The sequence below is a fragment of the Hylobates moloch genome, unplaced genomic scaffold, assembly GCF_009828535.3.
Source record: "Hylobates moloch isolate HMO894 unplaced genomic scaffold, HMol_V3 SCAFFOLD_14, whole genome shotgun sequence".
NCBI classification, from domain to species: Eukaryota; Metazoa; Chordata; class Mammalia; order Primates; family Hylobatidae; genus Hylobates; species Hylobates moloch.
This window is the reverse complement of record NW_026652289.1, coordinates 71053877-71066269: the sequence shown is the minus strand read 5'-3', so window position 1 is coordinate 71066269 and position 12393 is coordinate 71053877. Positions and strand designations below refer to the sequence as shown.

General features: G+C 39.0%; 1 protein-coding gene across 7 annotated transcripts in view; it reads left to right on the top strand.

Annotated features, from left to right (window-relative positions):
• The window catches only part of TMEM62 (transmembrane protein 62), a 48014-nt gene that overhangs the window by 27228 nt on the left and 8393 nt on the right, over nt 1–12393 (top strand). For all 7 annotated transcript variants that reach the window (XM_032175694.2, XM_032175688.2, XM_058427365.1 and 4 more), the window contains 2 exons: nt 493–606; nt 7254–7338. In XM_032175694.2, coding sequence (XP_032031585.1) covers nt 493–606; nt 7254–7338 — 199 coding nt within the window. The remainder of the gene's footprint in view (nt 1–492; nt 607–7253; nt 7339–12393) is intronic.

Sequence of the window (12393 nt, the reverse complement as noted above, 5' to 3'; positions counted from 1 at the left end):
TGATCTTGAACTCCTGGCCTCAAGTGATCCACCTGCCTTGGCCTCCCAAAGTGCTGAGATTACAGGTGTGAGCCACCTTGCCTGGCCTAAGAAATATTATTAAAAGTACTTATAAGGCCAGCACTTTGGGAGGCCAATGCCGGAAGACTGCTTGAGGCCAGGAGTTCAAGACCAACTTGGGCAACATAGCAAGACCCCATCTCTAAAATAAATTTAAATATTAGCCAGGCATAGTGGTGTGTGCCTATAGTCCCGCAGCTGTATCAGGAAGATCACTTGACCACAGAAGACGAAAGCTGCAGTGAGCTATGATTGCACCACTGCACACCAGCCTGGACAACAGAGAGAACCCTTGAAAAACAACAACAACAACAATAACAACAATAATAACAACAAAGTGTAGTTATTAGAAACCTATTCTTATTTTAATTTAGAACATTATAAATATTTCCATGTACATGAAAGTTACTTTTCTTCTGTGGTTATTACTAGGATTCTGCTGGAAGAAGTAAGAGTGTTCACCACATATTTTCTGTTCAAGAGAATAACCATCTCAGTTTTGATCCCCTGGCATCATTTATTCTCCGTACTGATCACTACATCATGGTAAGTGAATTCAGTTAAACATTACATATGTTAAATGCACAGTCCTAAATAATATATAGTAGTCCTCCCTTATCCATGGTTTCACTTTCCATGGTTTCAGTTACCCAAGGTCATCCATGGTCTGAAAATGTTATATATAATAAGATATTTTGAGAGACAGAGACCATAGTCCTATAACCTTTATTATAGTATGTTGTTATAATTGTTCTATTTTATTATTATTGTTGTCGATCTACTGTGCCTAATTTATAAATTAAACTTTATCATAGGTATGTATTTATAGGAAAAAACATAATATATGTAGGGTTTGGTACTATCTGTGTTTTCAGGCATCCACTGGGGGGGACTTGGAATGTATCCCCTGTGGATAAAGGGGGACTACTGTAAACACATGACAAGAAAGTTGAATCTTATAAAATTAAAGGTTAGTTATTTGTCTAGAAGAATAAAATGCTTTTAAGTTGATTTGAATTAAAAGAAGCAGAGGCATGGATGAGTCATTTGGGATGCTATAAATCAAGGATAACTAAGGGAATTGTAACTAAGGATATTAGTTGTCATATCTAAGGGAATTATAACTAAGGATGCTATAAAACCAGGATAACTAAGGGAATTATAGGGACTATGCTAACTTGGGTTAAGGCTTTTTAAGGAATATTGCTTTCCACATCAATAATACATGCTCAGTGTAGAAAACTTGGAAAATTTAGAAATAGATAAAGTGAAATCAACCACACATCTTTCTTTTATCACACTATCCATTATAACCATTGTATTTGTCATTATGATACTCTCATTTTTCTCTCTTACATCCCCCTGGTTCAAGTGTTCTCCTGCCTCAGCCTCCTGGTAGTGGTTACAGGTGCCCGCACCACGCCAGTAATTTTTGTTTTTTTGTAGCCAGGCTGGTCTCGAACTCTTGACCTCAGGCAATTCACCTGCCTCAGCCTCCCAAAGTGCTGGGATTATAGGCATAAGCCACCATGCCCAGCTTGTGTATGTATTTTTTTTTGTATATGTATTTTTAACATAAAATACTATTATACCTTTATTCTCTTTTGCTGTCTGAATTTTTTCCACTGAGGAATTTGTCTTGACTATTTTCTCTTATCAATTTATATTTAACGTATTAGCTGCATTATATTGCCATAGATATGCCTTAATTTTTATTTTATTTTTTTTGAGACAGAGTCTCACTCTGTCACCCAGGCTGGAGTACAGTGGTGCAATCTTGGCTCACTGCAACCTCCGCCTCCTGGATTCAAGTGATTCTCCTGCCTCAGCCTCCTGAGTAGCTACGACTACAGGTGCCCCCCCAGCCACGTCCAGCTTTTTTTTTTTTTTTTAGTAGAGACGGGGTTTTGCCATATTGGCCAGGCTGGTCTCGAACTCCTGACCTCAAGTGATCCACCCGCCTCGGCCTCCCAAAGTGCTGGGACTACAGGCGTGAGCCACTGCCCCGGCCCCCCTTTTTTTTTTTTTGAGCTAGAGTCTCGCTCTGTCTCCCAGGCTGGAGTGCAATGGCACGATCCCAGCTCACTGCAACTTCTGCCTCCTGGGTTCAAGTGATTCTCTTACCTCAGTCTCCTGAGTAGCTAGGATTACCGGCGCCCACCACCATGCCCAGCTAATTTTTGTATTTTTAGTAGAGACGGGGTTTCCCCATGTTGGTCAGGCTGGTCTTGAACTCCTAACCTCAGGTGATCCACCCACCTCAGCCTCCCAAAGTGTTGGGATTACAGTGGTAAGCCACTGCACCTGGCTGCCTTAATTTTTTTAATCACTTCTCTATTGTTGGACATTTAAGTTGTTTCTAATTTGCCCCTCTACTGTATAAATAATGCTTGTAACTAAGTTTTTGCATATATCTCTAATATAGTTTCTTGGGATAAATTTCTAGAAGTGAATTTCTGGATCAAAGGGTGGGCACACTATTTTATATACTTTACTATTTATATATATAATTACATAAATTATTTATTATTTATAACCGTCATTATTTTTTCCTGTCCTCGCTCATTAAAATATAAGCCTCACGAGGGCTTATATTTTGGTATGCTTGGCACATAGTAGGCCCTCAATAAATATTTCTTAAATGAGTAAATGGGTAATTTTTAGTTTTTAATATACACTGTTAAATTGTCTTTTAGAGAAGCTATGGTAATTTATACTGTAATTCCCTCAGATCTCATTTATCCTGGGTGTTAGCATAAAATAAAAATAAAAAAAAAGAAATACACTAAAATTTTCAGAAGAAAACTTAAACCTTCCTTAATTTCACCTCCCAGAGATAGGTTTAGTGTATATTCTCACAGACTTAAAATGTGAGATCATTATTATTTTAATCTACTTTTGTTACTTGTATGATTGAGTTTTTCAAACATATTATTATGCATTTTCATCTCATTATTGCAAAATTTTTAAATCATTTGTTATTTTTTCTTTTGTGGATTTTTAACAGTCACCTAAATTAGGCTTGGGGAATTTTGATGTTCAAGTGAATAACCTGGATGTTATTAAAATATGGTTCTGGGGCCGGGCTCGGTGGCTCAAGCCTGTAATTCCAGCACTTTGGGAGGCTGAGGCAGGCAGATCATGAGGTCAGGAGATTGAGACCATCCTGGCTAACATAGTGAAACCCTGTCTCTACTAAAAATACAAAAAATTAGCCGGGCGTGGTGGTGGGCACCTGTAGTCCCAGCTACTTGGGAGGCTGAGGCAGGAGAATGGTGTGAACCCGAGAGGCGGAGCTTGCAGTGAGCCGAGATCGTGCTACTGCACTTCAGCTTGGGTGACAGAGCGAGACTTCATCTCAAAAAAAAAAAAAAAAAATACAGGTTGTGGTTTAGCAATTCTGAGAAGGGGACTGAGATTCTGCATTCCTAACAGGCTTGAGTGGATTCCAATGACTGTCCGGGAATCATACTTTGAGAAACAAGCACCTAGGTCATATGTCACTATTGTGAATTCATCTTCAGGTGACTGACTTCTTGAGAAGAAAGCAAAAGAAAACAGTCTATGTTCACTCAGTCTGCAGTGTAGTCTATACTTTTTTTTATTCTTATACAACTTTAAAACAAAACAAAGTATCCTTCTCCCAGTACAATGAAAGTGGACTATTTTAATTTGATTGCTTAATATAATTGTATAAAATTACTTAGCTTCTATACTTACACTCTTTCTATACACTCTTAGATATTGGTCTAAGTATCTAAATTCAGAAAGAGCAATGCTGAAGCAATTTATAATTTTCTTTATTGGTGGATCAGATGTTTGATTCCATCTCTTAAAGTCTCCATCTCTTAAAAAGACTTAAAGATTCCATCTCTTAAAAAAACTAATGTTGTGATGGGTTTATCTTTTAGTCTTCTTACTCAAGATATGCGTGGTTTATGTACCACAATTACAGTGTCAGAGTATTCTATATTAGGCTGTATATTTACTGTTGCCAATGAGTTTTATACCTTCAGATGATTTCTTTTTTCTTTTGTTGCTTTCTTTTTTTTTTTTTTTTTTGAGATGGGGTCTTCCCAAGTAGCTGAGACTACAGGCACATGCCAATACAACCAGCTAATTTTTACATTTTTTTTTTGTAGAGACGGGGTCTCACTTTGTTGCCTAGGCTGGTCTTGAACTCCTGGCTTCAAGCAATCCTCCTGCCTCGGCCTCTCAGAATGTTGGAATTACAGGCGTGAATCACTGTGCCCAGACTTCTCATTGCACATTAACATCCTTTTCTTTCAGACTGAAGAACTCCCTTTAGCATTTCTTATAGGACAGGTCTGGTGTTGATGTAATCCCTCAGCTTTGTTTGTTTGGGAAAGTCAGCTTTGTTTGTTTGGGAAGGTCTTTATTTCTCCTTCATGTTTGAAGGATATTTTTGTTGGACATAATATTCTAAGATAAAATTATTTTCCTTCTGAATATGTCATGCCACTTTCTCCTAGCCTTAAGGCTTCCACTGAGAAGTCTGCTGCCAGACATATTGGAGCTCCTTTGCATGTTATTTGTTTCTTCTCTCTTGTTGCTTTTAAGATCCTTTCCTTATCATTGCCCGTTGGGAATTTGGTTAATAAATGCCGTCAGGTAGTCTTATTTGGGTTAAAACTTCTTGGTGTTCTATGACCTTCTTGTACCTGAATATTCATATATTTCTTTAGGTTAAAAAAGTTCTCTATTATTATTTTTTTGAATAAACTTCCTACTCTGATCTCTCTCTGTACCTCCTCTTTAAGGCCAATAACTCTTAGATTTGTCCTGTTGAGGCTGTTTTCTAGATCTTGTAGGTGTGCTTCATTCTTTTTTTTTTCCTTTTTTTCTCCTCTGTCTGTGTATTTTCATATAGACGGTCTTTAAGCTCACTAATTCTTTCTTCTATTTGATGAGTTCTGCCCTTGAGAAATTCTGATGCATTTGTCAGTTTGTCAATTTAATCTTTCAGCTTCAGAATTTCTGCTTTGATGTTTAAAAATTATTGTAATGTCTTCATTAAATTTCTGTGATAGGAGGCTGGCTGCGGTGGCTCACGCCTGTAATCCCAGCACTTTGGGAGGCCGAGGTGGGCGGATCACGAGGTCGGGAGATAGAGACCATCCTGGCTAACACGGTGAAACCCCATCTCTACTAAAAATACAAAAAATTAGCCAGGTGTGGTGGCGGACACCTGTAGTCTCAGCTACTCAGGAGGCTGAGGCAGGAGAATGGCATGAACCCAGGAGGCGGAGCTTGTAGTGAGCCAAGAGTGCACCACTGCACTCCAGCCTGGGTAGCAGAGCAAGACTCAGTCTCAAATAAATAAATAAATAAATAAATAAATAAATAAATTTCTGTGATAGGAATCTGAATTCCTTTTCTGTGTTTTCATGAAGTTCATTGAACTTCCTCAAAACAGCTATTTTGAATTCTCTGTCTGAAAGTTCACATATCTCTGTCACTCCAGGAATGGTCTCTGGTGTCTTATTTAGTTCATTTGGTGAGGTCATGTTTTCCTGGATGTTCTTGAGGCTTGTGGATGTTTGTCAATGTCTGGGCCTTGAAGAGTTAGGTATTTATTCTAATCTTTGTAGTCTGGGCTTGTTGGTACTCATCCTCCTTGAGGAGGCTTTCCAGGTATTCAAAGAATTGAGGGTTGTGATCTAAGTCTTTGGTCACTGCAGCCATATCTGGACTAGGGGGTGCCCCAAGCCCAGTAATACTGCAACTCTTGCAGCCTTATGTGGGCTTGGTGGGCTTGGGTAAGAACTGGGAGAATTCTCTTGATTACCGGGCAGAGTCTGTTGTTTTCTTTCCTCACTTTTCCCCAAGCAGAAGGAGCCTCTCTCTCTCTTTGCTGGCCTGCCTGGATATGTGGGAGAGGTGACCACAGTTTGTACCATTCTGGGTCACACCTGAATTCACCATAGTACTGGGTCTTGTCCAAGGTCTGTGGTGACTACTGCTTGGCTACTGCTGGTGTTTATTCAACGCCCAGGGGCTCTTTAGTCAGCAGATGGTGAATCTTGCCAGGACATGGTCTTTCTCTTCAACACAGCAGGTTTTCTTCTGGCCCAGGCTGAGTCTAGAAATGCCATCCAGGAGCGAGGGCCTGGACTCAGAGGCTTCAGGAATCTGCTTGGTGCTTTATTTTACTGTGGCTGAGCTGGTACCCAGGTGGCAAAACAAAGTCCTCTTTACTTTTCTCTCTTCTTTCCACAAGAGGAAGGAGTCTTTCTTTGAGCTGCACTGCCTGGAGAGTTGGGAGATGGGTGACACAAGTACTCCCCTGGCCACCACAACTGGTGTCTCACTGGGTCGTGTGCACTCCATTTCCACTGGCTCTGAGCCCAGCATAGTACCCAGATTTGCCCAAGGACTGCAGTCATTGTGGCTTGACTGCCTTTCAAGTTTATTCAGGACCCCAGGGCACTTGTTTAGTCAGCTGATGCTGGAGCTAGCTGGAACTCAGGTTCCTACCACTGGGGCAGAGGATTGCCCTCTGGCAAGGGCCAGCTTAAATGCTCCCTCTGTGGGTGCTGGCAGAATTCTGCCCTGTGTTGTGTTCCCCTGTGACAGCACTGAGTTCCAACCAAAGTCTCACAGTCATTTTGCTCTCTCCCACTAGTGCACAGATTATCTCTGCCACAGAATGGGGGAAGGGTGGTGTAGGCAATGAAGTACTGTGTTGTCTACCCTTTTTAGTGCCTCTTTCCTTGATATGATGTTAAAACCAGGTACTGTGATCACTCATCTGATTTTTGGTTCTTATGAAAGTGCTTTCTTGTGGGGATAGTTGTTCAATTTGGTGTTCTGAGGGCAAAGGGGTGGATGATTGCTGGAGGGTTCTACTGGCCATCTTGCTCTACCTCCTCCAAAAGGGGCTTGTTATGAATAACAATAGGTATTCCTTTTACTTTATCACTCTAGAGCTGTTTCAGGAGCCAGAGACAAAATCCAAATGTTATAACAATATGCTCCTGTCCTTGTTATCACTTAGAAAATTACAAGGATTTTAGGAGCTCTGACCAGTGGGGACAAAGACCAAAATATGTATATCTTATATCACAGTATCACAGATGCCATTTCCATTTTTGTTAATAAGGCTACTTTAAAAATCTTAACTGAAAGTGTACCCATGTATCTATTTCATATTAACATCTATTTCCCTGCAGGCCCGGGTCCTTTTTGTGCTGATTGTGCTGAGCCAGCTCACCATTCTCATTATTTTTAGATATCGAGGATATCCAGAGCTTAAAGGTTAGTTATGGTTCCTTTTATTCCTATAAGCCTTGTTCATGGAAAAACCAAACTCCATAAAATATTTTAAAGAGTTTTATTCTGAGCCAATATGAATGACCATGTCCCAGGGAAAACACAAACTCAGGAAGCCTTGAGTAAATGGTCCTGAGGTAGTTGGATTACCGTTGGGATTTATACATTTTATGGAGGCAGGAGTTATAGGAAAAGACATAAATCAATACATGGAAGGTATGCATTGCTTCGGCCCCAAAAGTTGGGATATCTTGAAGTGGGGGCTTACAGGTTATACGGGGATTCAGAGATTCTTTAATTTGCAATTGGTTGAAGGACTGAGGCTCTGTGTAAAACTTCTTGTCAGCAGAAAGGAATGTTTACGATAAGATAAGGATGCTATGTCAGCCACAATATACTGGGTGAAAAATGACCTGTTTAGCAAGATTGATGTCCTGCAGGCATTAGATCTTGTTTATAATTTGGTATCTTATTGTGACAGAGTCTGTTTTGTCAGTCTTATGATCTCTATTTTAACATTAATGATGGTCTGTTGTGCCCAAACTCTAAAAGGGAGGGAGTATGACAAGGTGTGTCTGACCTCCCTTTCCATCGTGGCTGAGAACTCAATTTTTAAGGTTTCTTTGGGGTCCCCTTGGACAAGAGATATCCCAAAATTAGTTCAAGGTCAAAAAAGACTTAATTTATAACTTGATCCTTGGGAGGCATGCCAAAGATGTTAAAAGGTTTAAAACACTTGGTCAGAATAGGAATAGATGTCATTGTGAAGTAACAGTCACTCACTTAAACAGTGACAATTAAAAGACTTCAGAAACAATGCAGAAAGTTCTGTGGCTGTAAACAAACAAAAACCTTTCAAAGCTCAGTTTTCCTAAGAAATTAAAAAAAAAAACTAATAAGGATAATATGAAACATAGGAAATTATCTTGATAAAATGTAAAATCTTTGTTTCTTTGGTCAGTTCCCAAAAAAGTAAAGAAAAAAACCTTCCTGAAGTGTGATTGCTCCTCCTTATGGGAAGCCTGTTTAGATAACCTGGAAGTGAAACCTGATGGAAAGATACTTAAATATAATCAGACATAGGAAGAGCATGTGTCCAAGGTTATATGTACACATTATATTATAGAGGGACATAAGAAAACTAGTACCTTGAGCACGGGAATACAGGGCTCTTAGAAAAAGCATGGGAAATTTCCTGGTTATATGGACAATTCAGAAACATCAAGAAAAGCCAAGAGTACAGAATCAAGTTATATCGGAGGAAAACACTGGCCTATAAACTCTAAAGCTGCAGTTCAGAAGATGCATGAAAATTAAATTTTAAAGAAACAGATTTTAGAATTAAGTCAAAACTTCTTATAGCTGGGCACAGTGGCTCACGCCTGTAATCCCAGCATTGTGGGAGGCCGAGGCGGGCAGATCACCTGAGATCAGGAGTTCGAGACCAGCCTGGCCAACATGGTGAAACCTTGTCTCTACTAAAAATACAAAAATTAGCCAGGCATGAGGGCACACACCTGTAGTCCTAGCTACTCGGGAGGCTGAGGCATGAGAATTGCTTGAACTTGGGAGGCAGAGGTTGCAGTGAGCCGAGATCATGTCACTGCACTCCAGCTCAGGCAACAGAGCCAGACTCTGTCCTTAAAAAAAAAAAAAAAAGTTCCCTTCAAATTCCAACCATCCTGATGATATAAAACTTCCATTACAGGACCTATCCTTCATAAACCTTCCACAACTTGCTTAGACCTTCCATTATTCTCCCAAACTCCTAGTCTTTGTCCTGTATTTTCCCCACTTTTATATTGGAATAACTAATTATTTTACCGTAAGACAAAAAATTACTTAAAAATTTTTTATTCCTTTATATTGAGACCACATAAAATTCTTTCTCATATAAAAATAGTTTCATATTAATAAAAACTTTTTTTTTTTTGTGAGCCAGAATTTCGCTCTGTCCCCCAGGCTAGAGTGCAGTGGCACAATCTCAGTTCACTGCAAGCTCTGCCTTCTGGGTTCACGCCATTCTCCTGCCTCAGCCTCCCAAGTAGCCGGGACTACAGGCACCCACCACCACGCCTGGCTAATTTTTTGCATTTTTAGTAGAGACAGGGTTTCACCATGTTAGCCAGGTTGGTCTCAATCTCCTGACATCGTGATCCACCCGCCTTGGCCTCCCAAAGTGCTGGGATTACAGGCATGAGCCACTGTGCCTAGCCTTAATAAAAACTTTTAATTTTTAGTAACCTTAAGCTTTAGGTTACTCTGGAAATAAGTAATTTTGAACTGTTATATATTAACATCTCATGAATATATAGTTTATAATCTCTAAAAAAATTTTTTTATGGAATAATTTTTGAATGTGGAGTTTACTATTTACTAATAGACCCAAGTATGTTTTGTCTTTCTATGCAATTTAAGAAACCAAGAACCAACTTATACTAATGTTTAGCAATTTATGTTTCAGTATTTTATCTTACTTAGAAATGACTCAGACATTTCATGAGTTATCTATTACTTAATTTAATATAATGTAACTTTAGGATTTAAAATCACATGGAAAGTTCATTTATAAATTTATCCCATTTGCATTCATCTAACTTATTTTTTAACTACACATAGATTACTTATGAAAACTAAGATATTAGATAGAGTTAGTCATTATGTCAAGGTATCTTTCTGTTAATCGTTTTTACAGCATGTGAATTTCAGGTGTTCACCTAAGTAGAAATCTTAAAGCTAATTATATAAATATTTTGCCAAAAACTGAAAACAGCTATCTTCATTAAATCAACTATATTACATTAGTTTTACTTATCAAAGAGTTACACAAAGATCATTCTGATTTTAGGCTGGATATATAGTTTTGTGACCTTTTGGTCAAATCCTGCTTAAAACATCTAGCACAGACAAATGCAAAACTATTTGATCAGTAAACCCAGGCAAAAAGTGTATGCTGACAATTCTGAAGACATTTCTATTTTTATCAACAAATTTAAAATCAGGTTATTTATGAAAGATCTACCTAAGTCACATGAACTTTCAGGCATTTGAGTTAATCACTATATTTTGATAGAAAAATATATACATATACTGATATTAAAAAAATAAAAACATATAGACTATCAAAAATAAAGACCTTACAGGAAGACCTTACTACAATTTTTACCTTAAAAATCTAGTCGCTTTTTAGTAATCATCAGTCTTCACTCCTAATGGCAACATATTAAAACCCATTAATTCAGGCCAGTTGCAGTGGCTCATGCCTGTAATCCCAGTACTTTGGGAGGCCAAGGTGGATGGATCACTTGAGGTCAGGAGTTTGAGAGCACCGTGGCCAACATGGTGAAACCTTGTCTCTACTAAAAATACAAAAAATAGCCGGGTGTGGTGGCATGCGCCTGTAATCCCAGCTACTCAGGAGGCTGAGGCAGGAGAATCACTTGAACTGGGGAGGCAGAGGTTGCAGTGAGCCAAGATTGCGCCACTGCACTCCAGCCTGGGCAAAAGAGTGAGACTCCATCTCAAAAAAACAAAACAACCCATTAATTATTTCTTCAAATGTTCCTTTTCCTTTTGAGAGGTCACCAATGCCATGTCAGTATCACCTCTCTGGATTCCTGAATAGACTCCTAACTGCTGCTCCTATATCCAGTCTCTCTATCTAATTCATCCTCTTCATTATTAGCCAATTATCCTTCTCATGGCATCTCATCCATAGATCACTTCTGTATGCAAAAGCCTTTAGTGGCTTTCCAGAACACACTGAATAAAGGTCAGACATCTCTGCAAGACACTAAAAATCTTCCACAATCTAGTCTTATTTAACTAGCCATGTCTTCAACCAGTTACCTGTATTTTAGCCTAGATACTTTTTCACTGTTCCCTATACATGCCATGCTCATTTCTGCTTCTGTACTTTTACTCATAGTATTATCCCTACTGTAAGTCATTTTTCTAAACTTATCTAAATCTTAGCCTCCTGTAAGGCTTACCTTAAGACCTCTTTCGTCATACTGTTTTCTCCAGCCATTCCAGGTCATAATGAGCTCTTGCTTATCTGAATCCCTATCGTCCTTTCTCACAATTAATTCTATACTTAATTAGCCACTTTGCTTTATATAACCACTTCGAATATAGATACATTTCTCCTTAACCAGATAAGTTCCTCAATGCAGGGACTCTCTTTTTTTTTTTTAGACAGTCTCACTGTGAACCCCAAGCTGGAGTGCAGTGGTATGATCTCAGCTCACTGCAATCTCTGCCACCTGGGTTCTCAAGCAATTATCTTGCCTCAGCCTCCCAAGTAGCTGGGACTACAGACATGCACCACCACACCCAGCTAATTTTTGTATTTTTTTTTTTTTTTTTTAGTAGAGATGGGGTTTCACCATGTTGGCCAGGCTGGTCTCAAACTCCTGACCTCAGGTGGATCCACCTACCTCAGACTCCCAAAGTGCTGGGATTACAGGCGTGAGCCACTGTGCCTGTCTTCAATGCAGGAACTCTTGCTTCCTAATTCTCTTCTGTTTCCCACAGCCCGCAGCACCGAATTTGTGTATAATAAACAATAAATACTTGCTAAATCAAATTTTCCTGATCCTTTCTTAATTTGGATGAAATCCCTGGGATCAAGGACTGATGATAGAGAAGGGGAGTATTGTAGTAATGATTAAACAGTAACATGATTAACTGAATACGTACAGTACACATCCTACTGAATGTTTTTCTGCTTATATTTATTTTAAAAATTCTATGAAAAAGTTCAAGAAGCATTATTACACATGTGTATACATCCTGTGTATACATCCACGTGTATACATCCATGTGTATACATCCTGTGTATGCATCCATGTGTATACATCCTGTGTATGCATCCATGTGTATACATCCTGTGTATGCATCCATGTGTATACATCCATGTGTATGCATCCTGTGTATACATCCATGTGTATGCATCCTGTGTATGCATCCTGTGTATACATCCATGTGTATGCATCCTGTGTATACATCCATGTGTATACATCCTGTGTATACATCCTG